At 39.1% G+C, this 20,556-nt stretch overlaps 3 protein-coding genes across 5 annotated transcripts in view; all 3 read left to right on the top strand.

The window, feature by feature from the left end:
* Window positions 1-3,978: 3,978 nt before the first annotated feature.
* LOC307038651 (DNA polymerase III PolC-type-like) lies at window positions 3,979-10,324 on the top strand. The gene is made up of 3 exons (XM_079680218.1): window positions 3,979-4,216; window positions 4,426-4,477; window positions 9,269-10,324. Exons 2-3 carry the CDS (start codon window positions 4,426-4,428, stop codon window positions 9,793-9,795), a joined length of 579 nt encoding a protein of 192 aa, XP_079536344.1. The 5' UTR covers window positions 3,979-4,216; the 3' UTR covers window positions 9,796-10,324.
* Window positions 10,325-13,894: 3,570 nt separating this feature from the next.
* Window positions 13,895-16,226, top strand: LOC307041862 (DNA polymerase III subunit epsilon-like). Of its 2 annotated transcripts, XM_079685422.1 has the most exons (4): window positions 13,895-14,221; window positions 14,409-14,460; window positions 15,431-15,985; window positions 16,142-16,226. In XM_079685422.1, the coding sequence occupies exons 2-3, from the start codon at window positions 14,409-14,411 to the stop codon at window positions 15,955-15,957; spliced, it is 579 nt and encodes a 192-aa protein (XP_079541548.1). In that variant the 5' UTR covers window positions 13,895-14,221; the 3' UTR covers window positions 15,958-15,985; window positions 16,142-16,226. The 2 variants fall into 2 exon arrangements, with proteins under 2 accessions (XP_079541548.1, XP_079541547.1); XM_079685421.1 differs by having other exon boundaries at window positions 15,431-16,226.
* Window positions 16,227-17,166: 940 nt separating this feature from the next.
* Window positions 17,167-20,556, top strand: part of LOC307041860 (DNA polymerase III PolC-type-like) — a 40,552-nt gene continuing 37,162 nt past the window's right edge. The window contains exons 1-3 of one of the 2 annotated variants that reach the window (XM_079685407.1): window positions 17,167-17,492; window positions 17,680-17,731; window positions 18,734-19,546. In XM_079685407.1, coding sequence (XP_079541533.1) covers window positions 17,680-17,731; window positions 18,734-19,263 — 582 coding nt within the window. In that variant the 5' untranslated portion in view covers window positions 17,167-17,492 and the 3' untranslated portion in view covers window positions 19,264-19,546. Of the gene's footprint in view, window positions 17,493-17,679; window positions 17,732-18,733; window positions 19,547-20,556 lie in introns of those variants that run through there. The other variant, XM_079685406.1, reaches the window with a different exon arrangement.

Raw genomic sequence — 20,556 nt, 5'->3', positions numbered from 1 at the left:
CACGAGTTGAGTTCTATTTTGTCTCATGGATGTTATTTCCCTTTTGAACACTTGTATTTTCACACGTTTGTGTTCCTTGCCAGTATAAGATATAGTTAAAGGCAGGGTTCGAGTTATGTGGGAGCCAATGGGAGCTGACCTCCCATAAGGTGGGGTCTGAGCTCCCACGGACGCAGTGAAATCATACATCTGTGGGGGTCGCAAATACATTACCAACAACCATTATTTTAATCACAAATAATGCATGTGTCAATGTAATGAGTATTATTTACGTTAACGAGGTAAATAGGCTAAAAGAAAAACATTTTTTCCAAAAGAACTACGCATCTCTTGAATGACGATATGCCTGCACTGCACCTCCAAGGTGCGCAATACATTATTGCGCAATCTATGCCTGTGAGCGTGCTGCGCGGGCCGAGATGATGTGTGTGTGCGTAGTTGAACCTTTTCATATTTAAGTTTGTAGCAAGTAGAGGGCTGCACAGCGGAACACACACACACACATCTAAAGTGTGTGTGTGTGTGTGTGTGTGTGTGTGTGTGTGTGTGTGTGTGTGTGTGTGTGTGTGTGTGTGTGTGTGTGTGTGTGTGTGTGTGTGTGTGTGTGTGTGTGTGTGTGTGTGTGTGTGTGTGTGTGTGTGTGTGTGTGTGTGTGTGTGTGTGTGTGTGTGTGTGTGTGTGTGTGTGTGTGTGTGTGTGTGTGTGTGTGCGCACACAGAGGCGCGGGAAGGTATTTTGAGTGGGGGTGCTGAGGTGCTGGACTCCAGTGAACACTATTACGGGCACTATAGAGCACGCACAAAAAACTCCCCACACGCAAACACACTGTAAACCCGCGACTGTTACAATGAAGGCTCGATAATCAGCTCACGGCATATAGGCAGGGGTAAGAGCTCACCTCCTTTAGGGGGGTCCGGGGGGATGCTCCCCCGGGAAGATTTTTTTAAAATATTGAAGTTAAAAGCATCAATCTGGTGCACTTTGAGAGCAACATTAAGAGATCTATGGATACATCTCTCAACACCCAGATGAAACACAACTGTAAGCAGATGTTCTTTTTCTTTATGGATATTTTACAAATCACTCCCCTTTCAAACTGTTTTCTTGTTTTACTGCCATATAGTATTTCATAATTGTTTTTCCTTTATTCTCTTATTTTTTTTATAACTATAATGATCATATGAAGGTGTGCCGCGGAAATAATCTTTTGAATATTTTTTGACCAAACCGTTTGAGACCCACTGAGATAACTTAGACTAAAGTTAACTATCTAAACACTCAGAGAGTCCTTTAGCTCACCTGAGCCTCTCAGTCTGAGAGGAGAGCTCTCCTCCAGCTTGTTGTGGAACAAACAGCTCCGTATGTCCGTTAGTGCAGCTAGCTAACCAGATGCTAACGACACGGTCCCTGCTGCTGGCACCGGTCCCTCTCTCTCTCCCCCTCTCTCACACACACTAAATGCGCTATTTCCGCACACACACAGAGCCGCGAGCTTGAATGACACAAGCACGCTTTTATTTCCATCCAACTCTCTGATTGGTCTGGTGTCTTGCCTCTGTTGCATTGACTGAACACGGGAAATTACACTCCTGCCGTCCTTTCTGGTGTCTTGATGAGGTTCACGTAAAGCACGGTTAATGTATTATATTATTGAGGTAGAATTGTCCGGGGCTACAGAAAAAACATTCGGGGCAGGCCAAAATATAATTTTACCAACAATGTGGAATTTATTGGCTACATATTACACAGATTATGCACAGCGGGAGCAGCAATAACCGTCAAATAATAGTTCAGACAGGGGAATGCCGCACCCCCTGCCTGCCGCTAGGGGGTGCTGCAGCGCCCTCAGCACCCCGCGCTCGTGTGTGTGTGTGTGTGTGTGTGTGTGTGTGTGTGTGTGTGTGTGTGTGTGTGTGTGTGTGTGTGTGTGTGTGTGTGTGTGTGTGTGTGTGTGTGTGTGTGTGTGTGTGTGTGTGTGTGTGTGTGTGTGTGTGTGTGTGTGTGTGTGTGTGTGTGTGTGTGTGTGTGTGTGTGAACCGTGGTTAAAGGTGCTATGTCCTGTTAACCTGGTATGCTTGACGTCTGAAGAAAATGTGCATTCCTTGGTTGGAAAGACAATGACAAAATCAGGTGAGTATAGTGAAAATATTGAACCAGTAAATCAACTTTATCAGTTCATTTTTAACATGAATACATTATTTACATTAAGACAATTATATTTTGTCTAACAAGTTTTCCGAATGTCTATGTTTGAATATGCAAATGACCCATTATATAATGCTTCTTCGAGCTAGATTTGGGATCTATTGGTTCTTTCGACTAGTCTAAGACAAGTACAAAAAAAAGAAGCAAAATAGACAACTTCAAAATCGGCAGTTCACTAGTTTGTAGTGACTTTTCTGGCGAAATGTGGCATTTCTTCACGTGTTACTGCCACCAACAGGAAGGTGTGTTCATTGCCACATAACACTGTAAACCTTAAAGAGGCCTTATAATGCTTTCTACCTTTCCAGTGTGTCATTCAGGTTTTGTGTGCATGTAAATGTTCTGCAAAGGCTAAACTAGTTCCTTTCCCACACTCAAAATACAAATATGAACCTGAAAAAGAGAATAATATATATGTCCTCTTTAAATAGGCTTCATTCAATACTGGAAATTAAATTCAACTTCCAGTTTAGCCCTTTTTTCCAAGCACATCTTTTTAAGAGAAGAATCTTTTTAAGACAGATATTTCACAGGCTTGAATAATCTAAATAACCAAGTGATTTATTGTTGGTTTATTCCGTTTAGAGGCCTTGGCAATCATTAATATTACTCGTATCACTCGTCTTACCATCGCAGGTCAAATAGTTTCCTGTCAGAATAAGGATTCTTCATAAAGTAATTCGCCCTCAGGGAACAAAGCTGGGTGTATCATGTCATTGGATGCAATGGATTTGAATACAGGATTTTATGTAAATGCTTGGTGTGGCACTCTATTGTTCTGATGTATTTATATCTAATGTGGTATCAGTTTTATTTCTCAAGAAACAGTGTGCTGGTTTACTATCGATCTTTAGGATATATACTATTTTGAGAAACTTTTAAAAACTTTTTTTATGGCTGACTTTTAATATCAGAGCCAGTTGGTTTGATTTGTATTTTACAGTGAACGTATACATGTATTTATAATGAGTGATTTATAGATCTATTGATTTATGGAGAACATACATTCTAGATATGATACACCTTTATTGGTCCTATAGTAGGGATATCCAGGGAGCAACCTCTTAAGTTATGTATTTATTTCTATAAAACGGACAAGTCAAATCAAGCAATCTGATTGGTTCTTAGCCGTGATATACTGAGCGTATACCACGGGTAGAATTGTAAGTTACTTTTCACAACAAGTCAGTATCCCTCCGCGTCTGAGAAAAACAGTATACCGTTGGGCTGAAAAGCAAACTGCCTGCAGTTTGCTTTTCTTAAATATACTTAAGCAATAGCTCACGACAGGCCGTGGTATATGCTCATTATATCACAGCTAAGGGGCGTGGTTCGGCCCGACGCGAAGCGGAGGGTCGAAAAACCCCTTTGTCGACCACCCTACCAGTTTGCTTTTCAGCCCAACGGTATACTGTTTTTCTCAGACGCGGAGGGATACTGACTTGTTGTGAAAAGTAACTTACAATTCTACCCGTGGTATACGCTCAGTATATCACGGCTAAGAACCAATCAGATTGCTTGATTTGACTTGTCCGTTTTATAATGACTATTATTATATTAATTGAATACAACATCTTAAATATTTGTATTGTTGTGTTTTTATTCTATGGCATGGTCGTTGTTTAATTGTTTTTATTTTAAAAGATATACGTTGCATTGTCTTTTTTCATAAGGGTGAAAAGTGAAACTAAACGAGCAGCAGGGAAGTTTCCCCCGTCACGTGAAATTAGGTTTTGTTTTGCAAATATGCGACCAGCCTGTTGACATGCGATCAGATACTAAAACACACACTCATACACACTGCCCGACTATGTAGCTGACAGGACGGATGGGAGGGGGAACAAAACAAGATACATTGAGTTTCTTTTCCACCTAAATGAAACTTAATGTCCAAAGGTTTTGATATGATGTGGCTGTGATTCACCTGATGACTCCTCCCGTGCCAATATAACAGCTGACTGCACGTGAAATCTGGCACTCAACCCAGCTGACACAACACACACACTGCAAGGTGAGTCCATTCCTTTCATTTCTTCTATTGTATTTCTTATTTTATCAGTAAAATACCTTCACAAATAACCTTACATTAACTTTTGAATGGCTAACTTACATTTTGAAAGGTTTTATAAACTAATTGGATTATTATTTGTAATGCTTTGTCAGAAATATATATTATTTTATGGATGTATTCCTTCATGTTTACTCTTTTAATACTTGCAGATGTCTGGTGAAAAAATCATTGTTTTCTTTGACCTGGAGGCCACTGGTTTAGGTAACTATCATTACTTTTATGTCTGTTTGACTGCTTATTAATACTCATCAGCAGTGGTGGAACTCAGATAAGTAAAATACTAAATGGTAGAAGTAACTGTCCTGCATTCAATCAAAAGTGCAAAATTGTTGACATTAAAATGTACATAGAACCAAAAAATAAAAGTATTCGTTATGTGTAATGGCTCTTTTCAGAATCATTATTAGATGACTGGTTTTATGATTATTGATTTAAGTGTGTTTATCTAGAGGTATAACTAATTGGAATTGCTTTACACACTGCTGCTGGATAGCCTATAATTGTATTTCAAGGTTTATTTAATAATTAATGTATTTTTTGAATTAGCCAATAATCTTAATGTAAAAGTAACTAATGACTACAGCTGTCAAATAAGGGTGGAGTAAAAATATAAATTAACATAATCTGAAAAAAACTTGGGTAAAGTAGATTAAAGATCACCCTTTATATATCCCTACCTAATTTTGCAACAATATACGTTAAAAAATTCACCTTTTTATGGTCATTTGCGATTAAATAAATCCGTTCTTTGGGTGTACAGGTTCATATTTGATACTCTTTATTATCACTAAATATATGATATCAAAGTAGTATTTTTTATTTTACACTTGACTAATATGGACTTCTATTTTTAATAACAGTGTCTAATTTGGCATTTAATCAACCTACAAACCTTGTTTTTTAGATAAAGTGTGTTTAATATTTAACTGTATACCAGACTATAAAAATTCCATTAATATAAACCATCACAATAATAGTTTTATCAAGGCTCCTCCTGTTATATGGCACGCGTCAGCTGTAATTTATAATGTGATATGGAGGACTTGCTGTTCCTGTTTTTATTGGTTTCGATTATCACATATATATCAGTCTCTGTTTGCAATAAAAGGGTGGAGTATCACCTGCTGTCGTTACACAACAATAACTAGGTTATTAGCACAGATGACATCCGGGCCAAACCACAAGCCCCTCTGGTGCCACAGGAAACCTCAGCTTCATGACAGACCCCAACAGGAAGCAACATGCAGATTTATATCATAGAAATTATAAAAAAGTAATACATTAACAAACATTAACATTTGAAAGATTTAGGGCTAAATGCAAAATCAGCTATGCGGGGCCACACTCAACATGTTTATATTTGCAATGGATAAAATGACTGACTCAACACTTCAGGTGCATTTGTCAGTAGTTTATGACTTTTAACAAATAATTAAGGGATAAATTGAGGTTATTGATAATAAATCCGTACAATAGCTGCCCACTGCTCTTAGTACTAGACTCCTGGTACTAGGATGGGTTAAAAGCAGAAAATAAATGTCACTGTGTGTGCTGTGTGCTCTGCATGTGTGACCGTTACAGAGGGTTTCATCCCTCCCAATTCTATCTATTCTATACAAATAACTACACAGGTTGCAGCCTTGGTTCCTAAAAATGGTCTGAAGGTAAAACCAGAAGCTGAGAGAACAGTCATTGTGACTTTAAAGCGAAGTTCCTGATTCTCTCATGCAAATAACTCATGAGCTACAGCAGCTGCACTCAGTCATTACCACACATTTAGCAGGATGACGTGACAGAAAACTCTGATGCAGGTATGAGCGTGTAATGGCTGCACGCGCCACCAGAGGCCGCCACCTACCCAGAGATAAAAAATAATAACTACAACAATCAGATGTTCACAAATGTTTTTACTAAAACATGTAAATCACTACAATTTAGAGGCAAATATTTCCCTTTTAACTACATTTATTTGAAAATTAAAACTAAATGTAAGATTCAGTCTCGGATTAATAATCCCAAATATAATAAACATCTATCACATATACATTTTAAATTAAAATGAGACTTAATTGATCCCATTGTGACATTCACAAACGACCTGATAGTATCTACATTTAAATACAAATATTTTACCAGCTGCAACATTAAAGTGATGAACAAATAATGCATCAGTAATTATAAAAACAATAATTAAAATTATTCTAAAAAAGGCTCTTGTGCAAACTGAGTACTTTGCTGTTTGTACTTTAAAGGTCACCCATTATACTCTTGTTCAACAATATATTATAGGTCTCAGATATGTACAAAACATGTCTCTGAAGTGTTTGGCTAAAAAAACCAAAACAGATCTTGCATTGTAGCATGCCATACACCCCTCTGTTTCAATAATAATGATAATAATAATATATTACATTTGTTATAGCGCCTTTCAAGGGACCCAAGGCAGCTTTACATGCTGTGAACAAACAAACAAGTATGGCAAATAATAAAGTACAAATTATATAAATATTCAAAATTCAGGCCTGATTGATGGATTTCTTGCAAATAAGGAAAAGGTCATTACATACAGCAATATGAAATTGAGTTTCTGTTCCTCCGGATGCTGCTGCTTGCATTGCAGGAAACATATTCTGCAGAAAAAAAGCAGAAGGAAATGCAAAACATCCTCTTGAAATGTCGGACATTTTCGTTTCTGTTGTCTTTGATATGCTTCAGTTGTTAAGACTTGACTTCCTTGCTGAGACTACACTAAAGTTGACACATTAGCCTTGCACACAGAATGGGAAAAGGGGAAATAGCAGTTTGCTGACAAGACAATATTTGTTTTATATATATATATATATACATTTATTAGTGCTTATATAGCCTACAGCAGGCCTATTCAACTGGCGGCCCGCGGGCCGGATGCGGCCCAGAACCAACTCCCGAGTGGCCCAGCCTTCCGTAGCCAAATTCCTACACTAGTACAGACCTTGAACGCAACACTCCGCGTTGCATAGAAACCACCAAACCACAACGCAGCACGTTTTTTGAAAGTGCATCTAGTGGTGCTAGTAACGGTGGTCCTATGATAGCAACTCTAAAACCCTCTCAACTCCGAAGCGTAAACAGAGACAAAACGGTAATTGATCTTGTGGAGCAGATCCAAGTCAAGCTGGACCTTTTTGCTACCGACTTGAGCACGGGTCGGATGCTGCATTTTCCGACGCTCCCCAAACACATCACATCTCCGGCACAAATCAAGGATGTGATGACAGATTTCATTGCGAGGTTGAAAGAGAACTTTGCCGGTCGATTGGATGGACTTGCTCTGCCCACAGACGTGATGATGGGCTTTGCCAGAGACCCCTTCACTGTTGCAATAGAGGGGGACGTATCAACCAGAGCAAAGGAAGTGGTCCCCTGCATCGACAAGGGGAAATATACACTGGAATTTATTGACATGCAGCGCACTAACGGGCCAGCGAAGTTTTGGAGTGATGTCAAAAAACAGCAGTTCCCTAACGTTCAGAAAGTAGCGCTCTGTGTGCTCAGTATGCTTGGATCAACATACACATGTGAATCAAGCTTTTCACACATGAACTCAATCAAAAGTAGCACTCGCTGCTCCCTGACTGACAGCACTCTTCACCAATGTCTTAGGATTGCATTGACATCCTATGAGCCAAAAATCACTGCTCTTGTTCAAAACTAAAAATGTCCCTTCTCCCATTGAGAAAGTCAGCGATGACAAATCACAAATGAGGTGATAGTAAGCACCTAGTTTACTATAGTAGACGTGTAGTGTAGTATTCATTCATATAGTTACCCGTATCCCTTGTTATGGGTTTGTGAACTGAAGTGTTTGACAGTTCTTTCTGTATTCATTTAAGTGCACTTTGTAATGTGTCTGGGTCAAATGTGACCAAAATGTATGATTTTTTTGTTATTACTTGAAAAGTGAAAAAATATTGCTACAGTACTACCTCTTTGTGTTGCATTGGAGCTCTTTAGCTGTTTTTTTTGTATGTGAGCGCATTTATTAAGACTGCTATTATTGTATTCAGTAAATGCACTTTGTGATGTGCCTGGTTCAAAAAACATAACCTGACTATTTGACTGTGCACTTTTTTTTCAGATTCTGTTAAATTAATGCTAATTTGTTGTGTTTTTATGCACTTTTTGACCTACCTTTGTTAGATGAACAATAAATAAAAATTGCATGTTTTTCATCGCAGTAATATGTGTTGGTTTAAAATGTGTCACTATCCGCTTTTTACAGGCCGCTGAATGTCTGGCCCAGCTGAATTTTGTAGTTATAAAATCTGGCCCAACTGAATGTGTAGTTGAATAGCCCTGGCCTACAGTAACAATCTTATGTTATATACCTAAAAAGTGAATTGTTGAATTCTTATATTTATATCATATTTCACTATATTATGTTATCTTTAATTGACCTTTTTACTTTAAATTATTATGTTTTTATGATTTCTTATTTTAACAAATTTGATTTGATCTTAATACTACTTACTTGTGGTTGTAAATGTTGTATTTTTCTATTATCCTCTGTTAAAAAAAAATATCACCCGTCACTGGCTTGAGTTTCAATATCAGGATCCATGTATGTATTGTCCTTGCAAGAATGGAAGTAGTCATCGCATACAGAGCTGCATGGGACAAATAGTTCCCTGAACAGTGTCCTTCACATGCTGATATACAGCGAGGGAGTTACACAGTCACAAGATGGAGGAATACCAGTTTAAAGCAGTATTCTATGCTTAGTTCAGATTACCCACGTAAGCAATAAACATGACAGTCATATGTCTATCTCCATAGGGGCTGAATCATCATGTTAATTGTAGGAACATAGCTATCGTATGTTCAACACAGTGTCTCATACATACAGTAATCATACATCCGGTTACGTAAAGATTTACAGTTGGGCCTCTGTTATCATGCTATTCTGATATTGAAAGAGTTCATTCAGTATTTTACAAATTCCTCTACTTTCAGACACTGATGTGTGCGACATCATCCAGTTGGGGGCCATCTGTGGACGGATGGACTTCAATCGCTACATCCTGCCGACCCGCCCCCTCACTGAGAGTGCCAAGCAGGTGACGGGTCTGACCTGCAGGGATGGCTGCCTGTTTCTCCGTGGGACTCAGGTGGAAACCGTCCCTATGGAGGAAGCTCTCACCTCCTTCATCAAATACCTCCGCTCTTTCCGTAAGCCTGTGCTGCTGGCGGCCCACAGTGCAATGCGGTTTGATGCACCTGTGATCACCAGGTGGCTGCGTAAGCACTCCCTGCATACAGAGTTCAAGCAGGTGGTCTCTGGGTTTGTGGATACCTTCCCGCTGAGCAAGAACCTCCATCGGGGTCTGAGCAGTTATTCTCAGGTCAATATGGTGCGTCACTTCCTGGGAAAGACCTACAGCGCCCACAATGGAGTGGAGGATGCCAGCATGCTGCAGGAGCTGTTCAACTCATGGAGTCCCAGCCAAAAGAGCATCTCCAGGGTGACCTACTCGACTTAAAGGTCACCTATTGTGCAAAATCCACTTTTTCTTGACTTTTATACATGAACATGTGTCCCCTCTGTGGAAAGAGACTCTGAAAGTTTCAGGAAAAAAGATTCTCTCTCTTTTGTTCCTGACCCATTTATATAAAAACCTGTCTGAAAATCAGCTGATCAGATTTTGGCCACATCATGATGTCATAACGATGTTTTGGTTAAGTAACAGACACAGAATCAGCACTTTTGAAACAGGGCTGAAACAGAGGGGATTATGGGATGCTGCAATGATCTGTTTAGTATTTCGAGTCACTAGCACTTCAGAGACATGTTTTGTTTATTTGAGACCTATAATATATAGATGAAAAACAGTAGAGGACCTTTAAAGAAAGATTAGCTACAGAAAATATATATTATATTTATATATAAATTTTCTTTGTTACACTGTTCATTCTGCAAGTTTGTTTAATGTAACATGTGTCATAATCACAGGTGTTTGTCTTAAATTGTTGCACTTTTTTCCCACAAATAAAGATTTATTTTCTATTTGATTCTACCAGAAACTCTGGACTCTTTTTGAAATTACACTTTCATCTGTGGAGAAATGTCTCTCGTCATTAGACCAGCATGCAAAACAGCCTCATGCTTTGTTTTGTTAATGAAGCTTCATTTATCAGATACGCGCATGCATGTTAAAAGTTTAAAAGTAGAGACACAATGCACAAACTGACAATATCTGACAAAAACATATTATAAACAATAGTTATTTACAATATCCCTGAAATGCAGCAAATAAGACGTAAACAACAGGGGAACTAGTACAGAGCCAGACGGGACACCACATAGGACAGTGTATAACAGGCGTCTCCAACACGTAGCTCGCCGGCAGCTTTTCAGCAGCTCGCCGCTCGATTATCGATTATAGCGTAGTAAGGTTGCCTCTGTGATTTTGGACAATTTTATTTTTGAATTTTTTCTGTCACACGAATATCAAATTGGTCGGTGACGCAGAGATCAAGGAACAGACATGACGACACCACACACGGAGCAGTCTGCTTTCTCCAGCAACACCAGTCCAGAACCAACAGCAGAATGACCCGCTCTGAATCAGGCCCTGTCGCTGCGGCTCAGATGCACCCAAAACACTCGTTATCGTCATGTCAGGTTTTTGGTTCACTGATTGAGATATGATGAAGCTAACTTAATCTCATACATTCATGGGATTTATGTAAGACAGAGAATGTAAGTGTGCACCCAGATGCAGTATTTTTGTTTTGATATGCTGTTCAGACTTAAGTCATGTGTGTGATGCCACATTCAAGACATTCCGTTTTTTTTTTAACAGAAGACCGTTGCTCGAAGATGCAGCTAGACTGCGGAAGTATTAGTTTTTTGTTTTTGAGGATGGAACAATTTCACGCACATATATAGGGAGGCTAGACCTATACAGTTGATATGGTATTATGGTTTATAATTTCATGTCAACACGAAGAAGAAGAAGAAAAAGATGGCTGAACTGTTCAGTGTCAATCCTGTGGAGATGGAGATTAGAAATCTCCAAAATTATGTTCAGCTTTAAGTCTCAGCAAAAATCACAACATTTCTGGAGCCTTGCAGACCCAGAAAACTATAAGAACATCACCAAGCAGCACTGAAAATGTCTGCTTTATTTGGTATACATACCTTTGTGAAGCAGCTTTTTCTGACATGAATGTCATGAAATCTAAATACAGAACAAGACTGAGTGATGAACATTTAAATGACTCTATTAGAGTGAACCTAAGTGGGTACACTCCAGTATTCACAGTGGACTCCATGCAGTGCCAGCAGGGCCGTGGGAAGTAGGGGTGCTGAGGGTGCTGCAGCACCCCCTGATGGAGGACAGGGAATCTGCACGTCCACAAGATTAAATGGAAATATAATACAAAAAAACGAATTTTCAGCCCTGATGTAACAACATTCATAATTAAGTAAAGATAACACCTTTTTCACCCCGGTTACAGTTTCCATTTGCCCTGTACGATGAAAGTGGGGGATGTTGGCTTATCAGGCGCCCGCAGCTCACACACAGGACAGATATCAGCTGTCTGGACAGGACTGATAGCCAGACAGACTGAGAGGCTCAGTGAGGTAAAGGACTGAGTGTTTAGATAGTTCACTTTAGTCTAAGTTATCTCAGAGGGTCCCAAACGGTTTGTTAACAATTTATGCAAACAAATATTTCCAAGACAACCTTTATAATTATTGGGATAAATAAAAACAGGTTTGAAATCATTCCAGTGCATACTATAGGACAGTAAACCAGAAATATTGTTTAAATCTGGAGAGATTAAAGAATATGCATAAATAAATCAATGTTAACAGGTAAAATAAGAAATAAATGAACAACAAAAATAAAATAAGTTACATTTACTTGTTATTGGCTATGTTAGGTTATTGGTTATGTCCACATAATTATTTGATTATTAAAATGTAAACCGATCTTTTCGATATGGGTGTTTAGAGTTGTACCCCTTAGATCTAGTCTCTGGCAATTCAGCTCAAAGTGCACCAGATTGAAGCATTTTACTTTATAATGTTGAAAAGAAATCTTCCCCCCTGACCCCCCTAGAGGATGTGATCCCCACAGCACCCCCCATTTGAAACATGTTCCCACGGCTATGAGTGCCAGTCATCTCAGTAACTGTGAAAAAGAGTGAATGCTCTTATTTTTACACAACAACATGCACACTAACCTATATTGCAGCTATAGGCTGTACTTTGGATTAAATTGCGTGAATAAACTAGCTAGAGAGCTAAAGTTAATTACATTCATCCAATGTCAGAAGGATCACCTTTTAACAAATGTTGTAATGCTTTTCTTTCATTTCAATTTGAGTAAAACATTGAAGATATAACTTTGTATTGTTTTCTTTTTACACTGACTCAGGTATAATGAAAAGACTACGTCAGTCGAAGCTCAGCATTGGTAAAGAAGAGACAGGACAGGCAGAGAGAAAGAGAGAGAGAAAAAGAAAGAAAGAGAGAGAGAGAGAGAGAGAGAGAGAGAGAGAGAGAGAGAGAGAGAGAGAGAGAGAGAGAGAGAGAAAGTGAAAGTGATGGAAGTCAGGGAGGAACTGCCGGTACAGTCACACAAAATAATGTAGGCTTAATAATCCCATCTATCCATCTATCTATCTATTTATCTATAACTTAGTCTTCATTTATAGACAATAGGCATACTTTTTAAACAACATACATCTATTGCAGTTATGATGTCATAATAACATACAATTGTATAAAACACCATTTGCTGACATCTTTGTTCTCTTTTGAGAATCAAACAAAACAGATTAAAAAAATAAAATGCAAACAAACAAGTGAAATGAACTAAATAGCTGAATTGCTTTTAATTCACTGGCAGGAGCGACAAGTGAGGAGGAGCAAAAAGTGAACAACGAGGGAGAGATTGAACAAAGAGAAAGAGTAGAGGACAGAGAGAGTAGTGAACAGGAAGAAGACAGAGAGACTCAAGAAGATGGAAGAGAGGGTGCAGGTTATGGAAAGGAGAGAGACATGGAAAATGAATGTTGACAATGTTTTGTGATCATTTTAGCCTCTTCTGCATGTCCAGATCATTAATATGTAACAATTAACTGATTTTATGTATTACACTTTCAAAAATAATTGATGCTGCAGCCCACTGACATGGTTTGAAATCAATATAGTATCCATTTGTGACCCCCCACAGAACTTAAAAAGCACCTAACTATCATGAAAATCCCAAAAATCACAGGGGAATATACCCCCGAGCCCCCCTATCATATTTGGACCTCGGTATTTAGCAAATCCTGGATACGGCCCTGCACAGGGCCTCTCCTATTGTGACATGTTGCATGCAAACTTTTTTAAACCGAGACGTAAAGCGTGAGTATTGTTCAAAAGTTCAGCATGATTTATGTCTGGTTTCGGATGTCTGGTAATACATGTCTTAGAAACACTTACTTCCATCCAAACAAACTAAAGCCAATCATAGAAATGTAGTTAACAATGGTACATTTCATGGAGGCAGGATTTGTAGGTGTCACGGCCACTTAATCAGTAGATCAGTCAACACCCCCCATGTTCAAAGAGCAGTCCCCAGTATCCCTCACTTACGGTCTGGGAGCAGAGCAGGACAGTTCAACATTATGTTTTCCACAAAACAGTGACGACAGCAGCCTGAAATCTGGGACAAGTTGGGTCAAAACACTAGACCTGTATTGAAACTGAAACTAAACGAACTGCGGGGAACTTTCTACATTCACGGGAAACTCGCTTAGTTTTGCAGCTGCGGCGGACAAGACACAACAGGCGGGTCAGTCAGTACATGAGGACACTGAAAAAATAACAAAAAAGCATTTATATTCCCAGTTGAGTTCAGTTTGTGGAGGTGTTGTGGCAGTGACAGGATTGTTTCAGCATCCACGGTGAGTTCTGGCATCTTTTCTCTCTTTTTTATACATTTCCGACTTTGTCAGTCGCCTAACTTTACTCCTACTTTGAATTGGCTAGCATACTTGAAAGCTATACGCGTTTTGACTACTACCTTTTAATGCTTTGTCCAATTCATATGTGAATGTATGCTCAAGTGTCCTTTTCTTTTAATTCGTGCAGATGGCTCGGCAGGGTACCATCGTTTTCTTTGACCTTGAGACCACAGGATTGGGTAAATAACATTTACTTTATGTCTGTTTATTAATACTTACTGTAATTGCTTATTAGGATCAATTATTTCACGTAATTTTGGGAGCTTTGGGGTCCCTGGAGTGTGTGTGTGTGTGTGTGTGTGTGTGTGACACACACACACACACACACACACACACACACACACACACACACACACACACACACACACACACACACACACACACACACACACACACACACACACACACACACACACACACAAATACAAATCTAAATCATTTATTTACAAACAAAATGAAAGAGTCTGCCTGAGGGGCAACAGTATGCCATATATCACTTTGCTAACAATATGTATTTTTATTTTTATTATTTGATTGAGTTGAAAGGTTCATAATTAACTGCAATTATAGATGGCATGTAAAAATGGCTTAGATTGTCTTTTTTATTTTTCTTGATTGCTTTTAATTATTTTAAAGAGACTTACTTTTTTTACAGTGTTCTTAATATAGTTTGCTATCCGTGTACTTTTTAAAGATGTTTTGTTTTATATTTTATGTATGCACCATTACATCAAGTCAAATTCCTCGTACGTGTGATCCTACCTGGCAGTAAACCCGTTTCTGACTGAGGGGAAAATGAGCACAGATTAGGAGGGAGGGGGGGATGTAACACCTCCTGCAGCCCCCATCCTGTATTGTTTAAAACTCTCTCCTAGGGTCTGCTTCTTATCTGTGTCTCGGGGGTTTATGAGGGTCGTTAACTAGTCTTTGTTGTTGAAAAGATTGTATCTCAACTTGGTCGTTAAGTTGGTCTGTCCTTTACAGAATATCAAAGTATTCTGGAAGAATGTAGTTGAAGTCCCTTTGGCTTTGAGCCGCTTGTTCTAGTGTGAAACATTAAGCCGTTTGATGAACAAAAGATGACCACTATATAATTTTGACTATATCTTTTTATATTTTGTATTAAATTAATTCCTTCTTTGCATGCAGGCACTAAATCGTGTCACATCGTCCAGTTGGCGGCCAGCTGTAAAAATACCATCTTCAACCGCTACATCCTCCCCAGCATCCCCATCGAATACGGAGCTACAAAAGTGAACGGCCTCACCGTCATTGATGGCCAACTGTTCCTCAACGGAGAGCCTGTGAGAACTGATCCACTTGACTCTTCTTTAAAATCTTTCATCGACTACCTTGGCAGCTTCCCCGGCCCCGTGCTGCTGGTGGCCCACAACGCATGGGGATTTGATCAAATTGTGCTCAGGAGAGTGCTGGAGATGTGTTCCCTCTTTGAGCAGTTCAAACAGGTGGTGTCTGGGTTTGTGGATACCTTACTGCTGAGCAGGAAGCTCCATCCTCACCTGGATTGTTTTAAGCAGCAGTCTCTGGTCCGTTACTTCCTGGGAGGGAAATACAATGCCCATAATGCAGTGGAGGATGCCAAACAGCTGGAAGAGCTGTTCAATTATTGGAATCCAGACAATGATGACATCAGGGAGTTCACCAGCAGGATCTAAGCTTTCAAATAAGCTACAGAACAACATTAAAATACTAAAGTTAATATGTGTTGTGTTCTCATCATGTACCCACAGGTGGTTGTACAGATCGACATAAAAAAACATGATTTCTGACATAATGCTTGTGACACCTCGAACTCCATGTTAAATAATGCTCATACTTTTTGATGTTCTGTGTCATGCTCAAAAGTGTTTGTTTTTGTATTTCCTTTAAATCGAAGAATAATTTTTAAAGTACCATTAAACTTTAATTTGACTCTTCTATACAATTTATTCAACTCATTTCTAGCCATCATTCAGGGAGAAATGTCTACTCCTTAAAGGCATGGCATGCTTTGTTTTTCAAACATCATATATCATTATATTCATTTTCTTCTCTCCCTGTAGTAATGAACTTGTAAACCACTATATTCAGTGGCATTATATCCACCAACAACATCATTGTTAGAGATATACACTCAGTGGTGTTAAGTAGCTAAGTAGATTTACTCAAGTAATAAGAACAATTTTGAGATACTTGTATTTTAGAATCAGAACTTTACTTTACTTGAGTATTTCCATGTTATGCTACTTTGTACTTCTACTCCAGTGCAATTCAGAGGTAAATGGTGTACTTTTACTCCACTACATTTATTTAGTACCTTTAGTTACTTTACAGATTTGGATTAATGATGTGAAATATAATCAACCCTTAAATGAGACTTTAGTTCCACCTGGAGTAAATTCACAAGCTACCCTGCAGTATGCAAAGTCATTCAAACTAGCTGCACCTTTACCAGCTTTGAGAACACTTTAATGCATCAATAATTATTGTTGGGGGAAAATACTGTTTGCTACTTTTATCTTATACTATTGGAACTGTGCATGCCCTTGCAGAGGCCTCCTGGAAGACATGACTTGATTCATTTGTTAACATTCCTCAAGGTGTCAAAACCACAGGGCCTCCTATTGTGACATGTTGCATGCAAACTTTTTTAAAACAGACGTAAAGCGTGAGTGTTGTTCAAAAGTTCAGCATGATCTATGTCTGGTTTCGGATGTCTGGTAATACATGTCTTAGAAACACTTACTTCCATCCAAACAAACTAAAGCCAATCATAGAAATGTAGTTAACAATGGTACATTTCATGGAGGCAGGATTTGTAGGTGTCACGGCCACTTAATCAGTAGATCAGTCAACACCCCCCATGTTCAAAGGGTAGACCCCAGTATCCCTCACTTACGGTCTGGGAGCAGAGCAGGACAGTTCAACATTATGTTTTCCACAAAACAGTGACGAAAGCAGCCAGAACTCTGGGCCAAGTCGGGTCAAAACACTAGACCTGTATTGAAACTGAAACTAAACAAAACTGCGGGGTACTTTCCACATTCAAGGGAAACTCGCTTAATTTTGCAGCTGCGGCGGACAAGACACAACAGGCGGGTCAGTCAGTACACGAGGAAACGGAAAAAATAACAAAAGAGCATTTATATTCCCAGTTGAGTTCAGTTTGTGGAGGTGTTGTGGCAGTGACAGGATTATTTCAGCATCCACGGTGAGTTCTGGCATCTTTTCTCTCTTTTTTATATATTTCAGACTTTATCAGTCGCCTAACTTTACTACTTTGAATCAGCTAGCATACATCTTGAAAGTTATACGCGTTTTGACTACTACCTTTTAATGCTTTGTCCAATTCGTATGTGAATGTATGCTCAAATGTCCTTTTATTTTAATTCGTGCAGATGGCTTGGCAGGGTACCATCGTTTTCTTTGACCTTGAGACCACAGGATTGGGTAAATAACAATTATTTGATGTCTCTTTGTAAATACTTAATATAGTTGCTTATTAGGAGAAATTATTTCACGTATTTGTGGGGAGCTTTGGGGTCCCTGGAGTTACTTGACTCTTCCTGACTCTGAAGCTCACAGTCCTCTTGTGTCGGAGAGAATGGTGACCCTAAAACAACGAACAAAAAACACTGTTTTAGTATATAAATGATTATATATCAGTAATATGTATTCAACAATCAAATATACTTCTTTACATATCCAAGCACATACATATATTTTTATATAAAGCCAGATACATTTAAAATGTGGGGAAAAGTGATATTTGTGAAGCGAGACAGTGGCTTTTTGTCCCAAGGACTCTTTGGTTTTGCTTCTTGAAATGACTGCCTCTAACCCCTCATTCAAGTGAACACAGACATGTCTGGTATTATAATATTCTAAATAATGTATTTTCAAAAAAAATTAAAGAGTCTGTGTGAGGACCAAAAACGTAGTTTGTTGCCTGAGAGGCAACAGTATGCCATTGATCACTTTGCTAACAATATTTATTGATATATTTATTATTTGATTGAGCTCAAAGGTTCATAATTAGTCTACTGCAATTAGTTGTGTAGATGGAATGTCAAAATGGCTTAAATTGTCTTTTTTTTCTTTTCTTGATTGCTTTTATTTAATTTAATTATTTTAAGGAGATCCTCAGAAGTGGAAAGGGGGAAAGGAGCACAGATTAGGAGGGAGGGGGGGATGTAACACCTCCTGCAGCCCCCATCCTGTATTGTTTTAAACTCTCTCCTTGGTTTGCTTCTTATCTGTGTCTCGGGGGTTTGTGAGGGTCGTTAACTAGTCTTTGTTGTTGAAAAGATATCTCAACTTGGTCGTTAAGTAGCTGGTCTGTCTTTTACAGAATATCAAAGTATTTTTTTGATGAACAAAAGATGACCACTATCTAATTTTGACTATATGTTTTTATATTTTGTATTACATGAATTCCTTCTTTGCATGCAGACACTAAATCGTGTCACATCCTCCAGTTGGGGGCCAGCTGTGAAAATATCATCTTCGACTGCTACATCCTCCCCGGCATCCCCATCGAATACAAAGCTACAGAGGTGAACGGCCTCACCGTCAGTTATGGCCGACTGTTCCTCCACGGAGTGCCTGTGAGCACTGTGTCACTTTACCGTTCTTTAAAATCCTTCATCGACTACCTTGGCAGCTTCCCCGGCCCCGTGCTGCTGGCGGCCCACAACGCATGGAGATTTGATCAAATTGTGCTCATGAGAGTGCTGAGGAAGTTCTATCTCTTTGAGAAGTTCAAACAGGTGGTGTCTGGGTTTGTGGATACCTTACCGCTGAGCAGGAAGCTCCATCCTCACCTGGATTGTTTTAAGCAGCCATGCCTGGTCCGTTACTTCCTGGAAAGGAAATACAATGCCCATAATGCAGTGGAGGATTCCAAACAGCTGGAAGAGCTGTTTTGGAATCATTGGGAACCCTACTATGAGGACATCAGTGAGTGCACCGACTGGATCTAAGCTTTAAAATAAGCTACAGAACAACATTAAAATACTGAAGTTAATATGTGTTGTGTTCTCATCATGTACCCACAGGTGGTTGTACAGATCGACATAAAAAAAACGTGTGATTTCTGACATAATGCTTGTGACACCTCAAACTCCATATTAAATAATGCTCATACTTTTTGATGTTCTGTTTCATGCTCAAAAGTGTTTGTTTTTGTATTTCCTTTAAATCGAAGAATAATGTTTAAAGTACCATTAAACTTTAATTTGACTCTTCTATACAATTTATTCAACTCATTTCTAGTCATCATTCAGGGAGAAATGTCTACTCCTTAAAGGCATGGCATGCTTTGTTTTTCAAACATCATATATCATATTCATTTTCTTCTCTACCTGTAGTAATGAACTTGTAAACAACTATATTCAGTGGCATTATATCCACCAACAACATCATTGTTAGAGATATACACTCAGTGGTGTTCAGTAACTAAGTAGATTTACTCAAACAAGAACAATTTTGAGATACTTGTATTTTAAAATCAGAACTTTACTTTACTTGAGTATTTCCATGTTATGCTACTTTGCACTTCTACTCCAGTGCAATTCAGAGGTAAATGGTGTACTTTTACTCCACTACATTTATTTAGTACCTTTAGTTACTTTACAGATTTGGATTAATGATGTGAAATATAATCAACCCTTAAATCAGACTTTAGTTCCACCTGGAGTAAATTCACAAGCTACCCTGCAGTATGCAAAGTCATTTAAACTAGCTGCACCTTTACTAGCTTTGATAACACTTTAATGCATCAATAATTATTGTGAAGCTGACCGTTGAGCGGCCCGACCAAGCAAGGAGGCAGAGGCAGAACGTCCAAAATTATAACCCGGTGTGGGCATTTATTAAAACAGGAAAATATTACACACAGCCTCAATCCTGCTGCTGCTGTTCACATGATCCCAGCCTGCAGCCACCAGGATCTCACACACACTACCACCCAACACAGACAGAGAAACAGAGCCTAAATATCCACACACTAATCAGTAATTAGACACGGGGGTGGGGGGGGGGGGGGGGGGGGTTCGGGGGGGAGACAACACAGGGCACCAGGTGAACACAATCAGGAGCAACAGAAAAAACGGGTTTGGGGATCACCCCCAAACCAAACCACATGTGCAATGTTACAAGGCCCGAAGCCGTCAGTCCATTTCCTCCTTCCTCTCCAAAAAGAGAACAGTACCTCAATTCCTGCGACACTTATGGATCTTGGCAATTTTGCTCCCCTCCATGTGTCTCCACTCCGC

The sequence above is a fragment of the Notothenia rossii genome (genome assembly GCF_949606895.1).
Source record: "Notothenia rossii genome assembly, chromosome: 5".
Classification (NCBI taxonomy): Eukaryota; Metazoa; Chordata; class Actinopteri; order Perciformes; family Nototheniidae; genus Notothenia; species Notothenia rossii.
This window is presented reverse-complemented; position numbering and strand designations above follow the sequence as displayed.

Excerpts from the sequence above, each read along its gene's own strand:
- LOC307038651 (XM_079680218.1), top strand. The coding sequence starts at position 4,426 with ATGTCTGGTGAAAAAATCATTGTTTTCTTTGACCTGGAGGCCACTGGT. Across the intron at positions 4,478-9,268 it reads CCTGGAGGCCACTGGTTTAG|ACACTGATGTGTGCGACATC; the intron begins GTAACTATCATT and ends CTCTACTTTCAG.
- LOC307041862 (XM_079685422.1), top strand. The coding sequence starts at position 14,409 with ATGGCTCGGCAGGGTACCATCGTTTTCTTTGACCTTGAGACCACAGGA. Across the intron at positions 14,461-15,430 it reads CCTTGAGACCACAGGATTGG|GCACTAAATCGTGTCACATC; the intron begins GTAAATAACATT and ends CTTTGCATGCAG.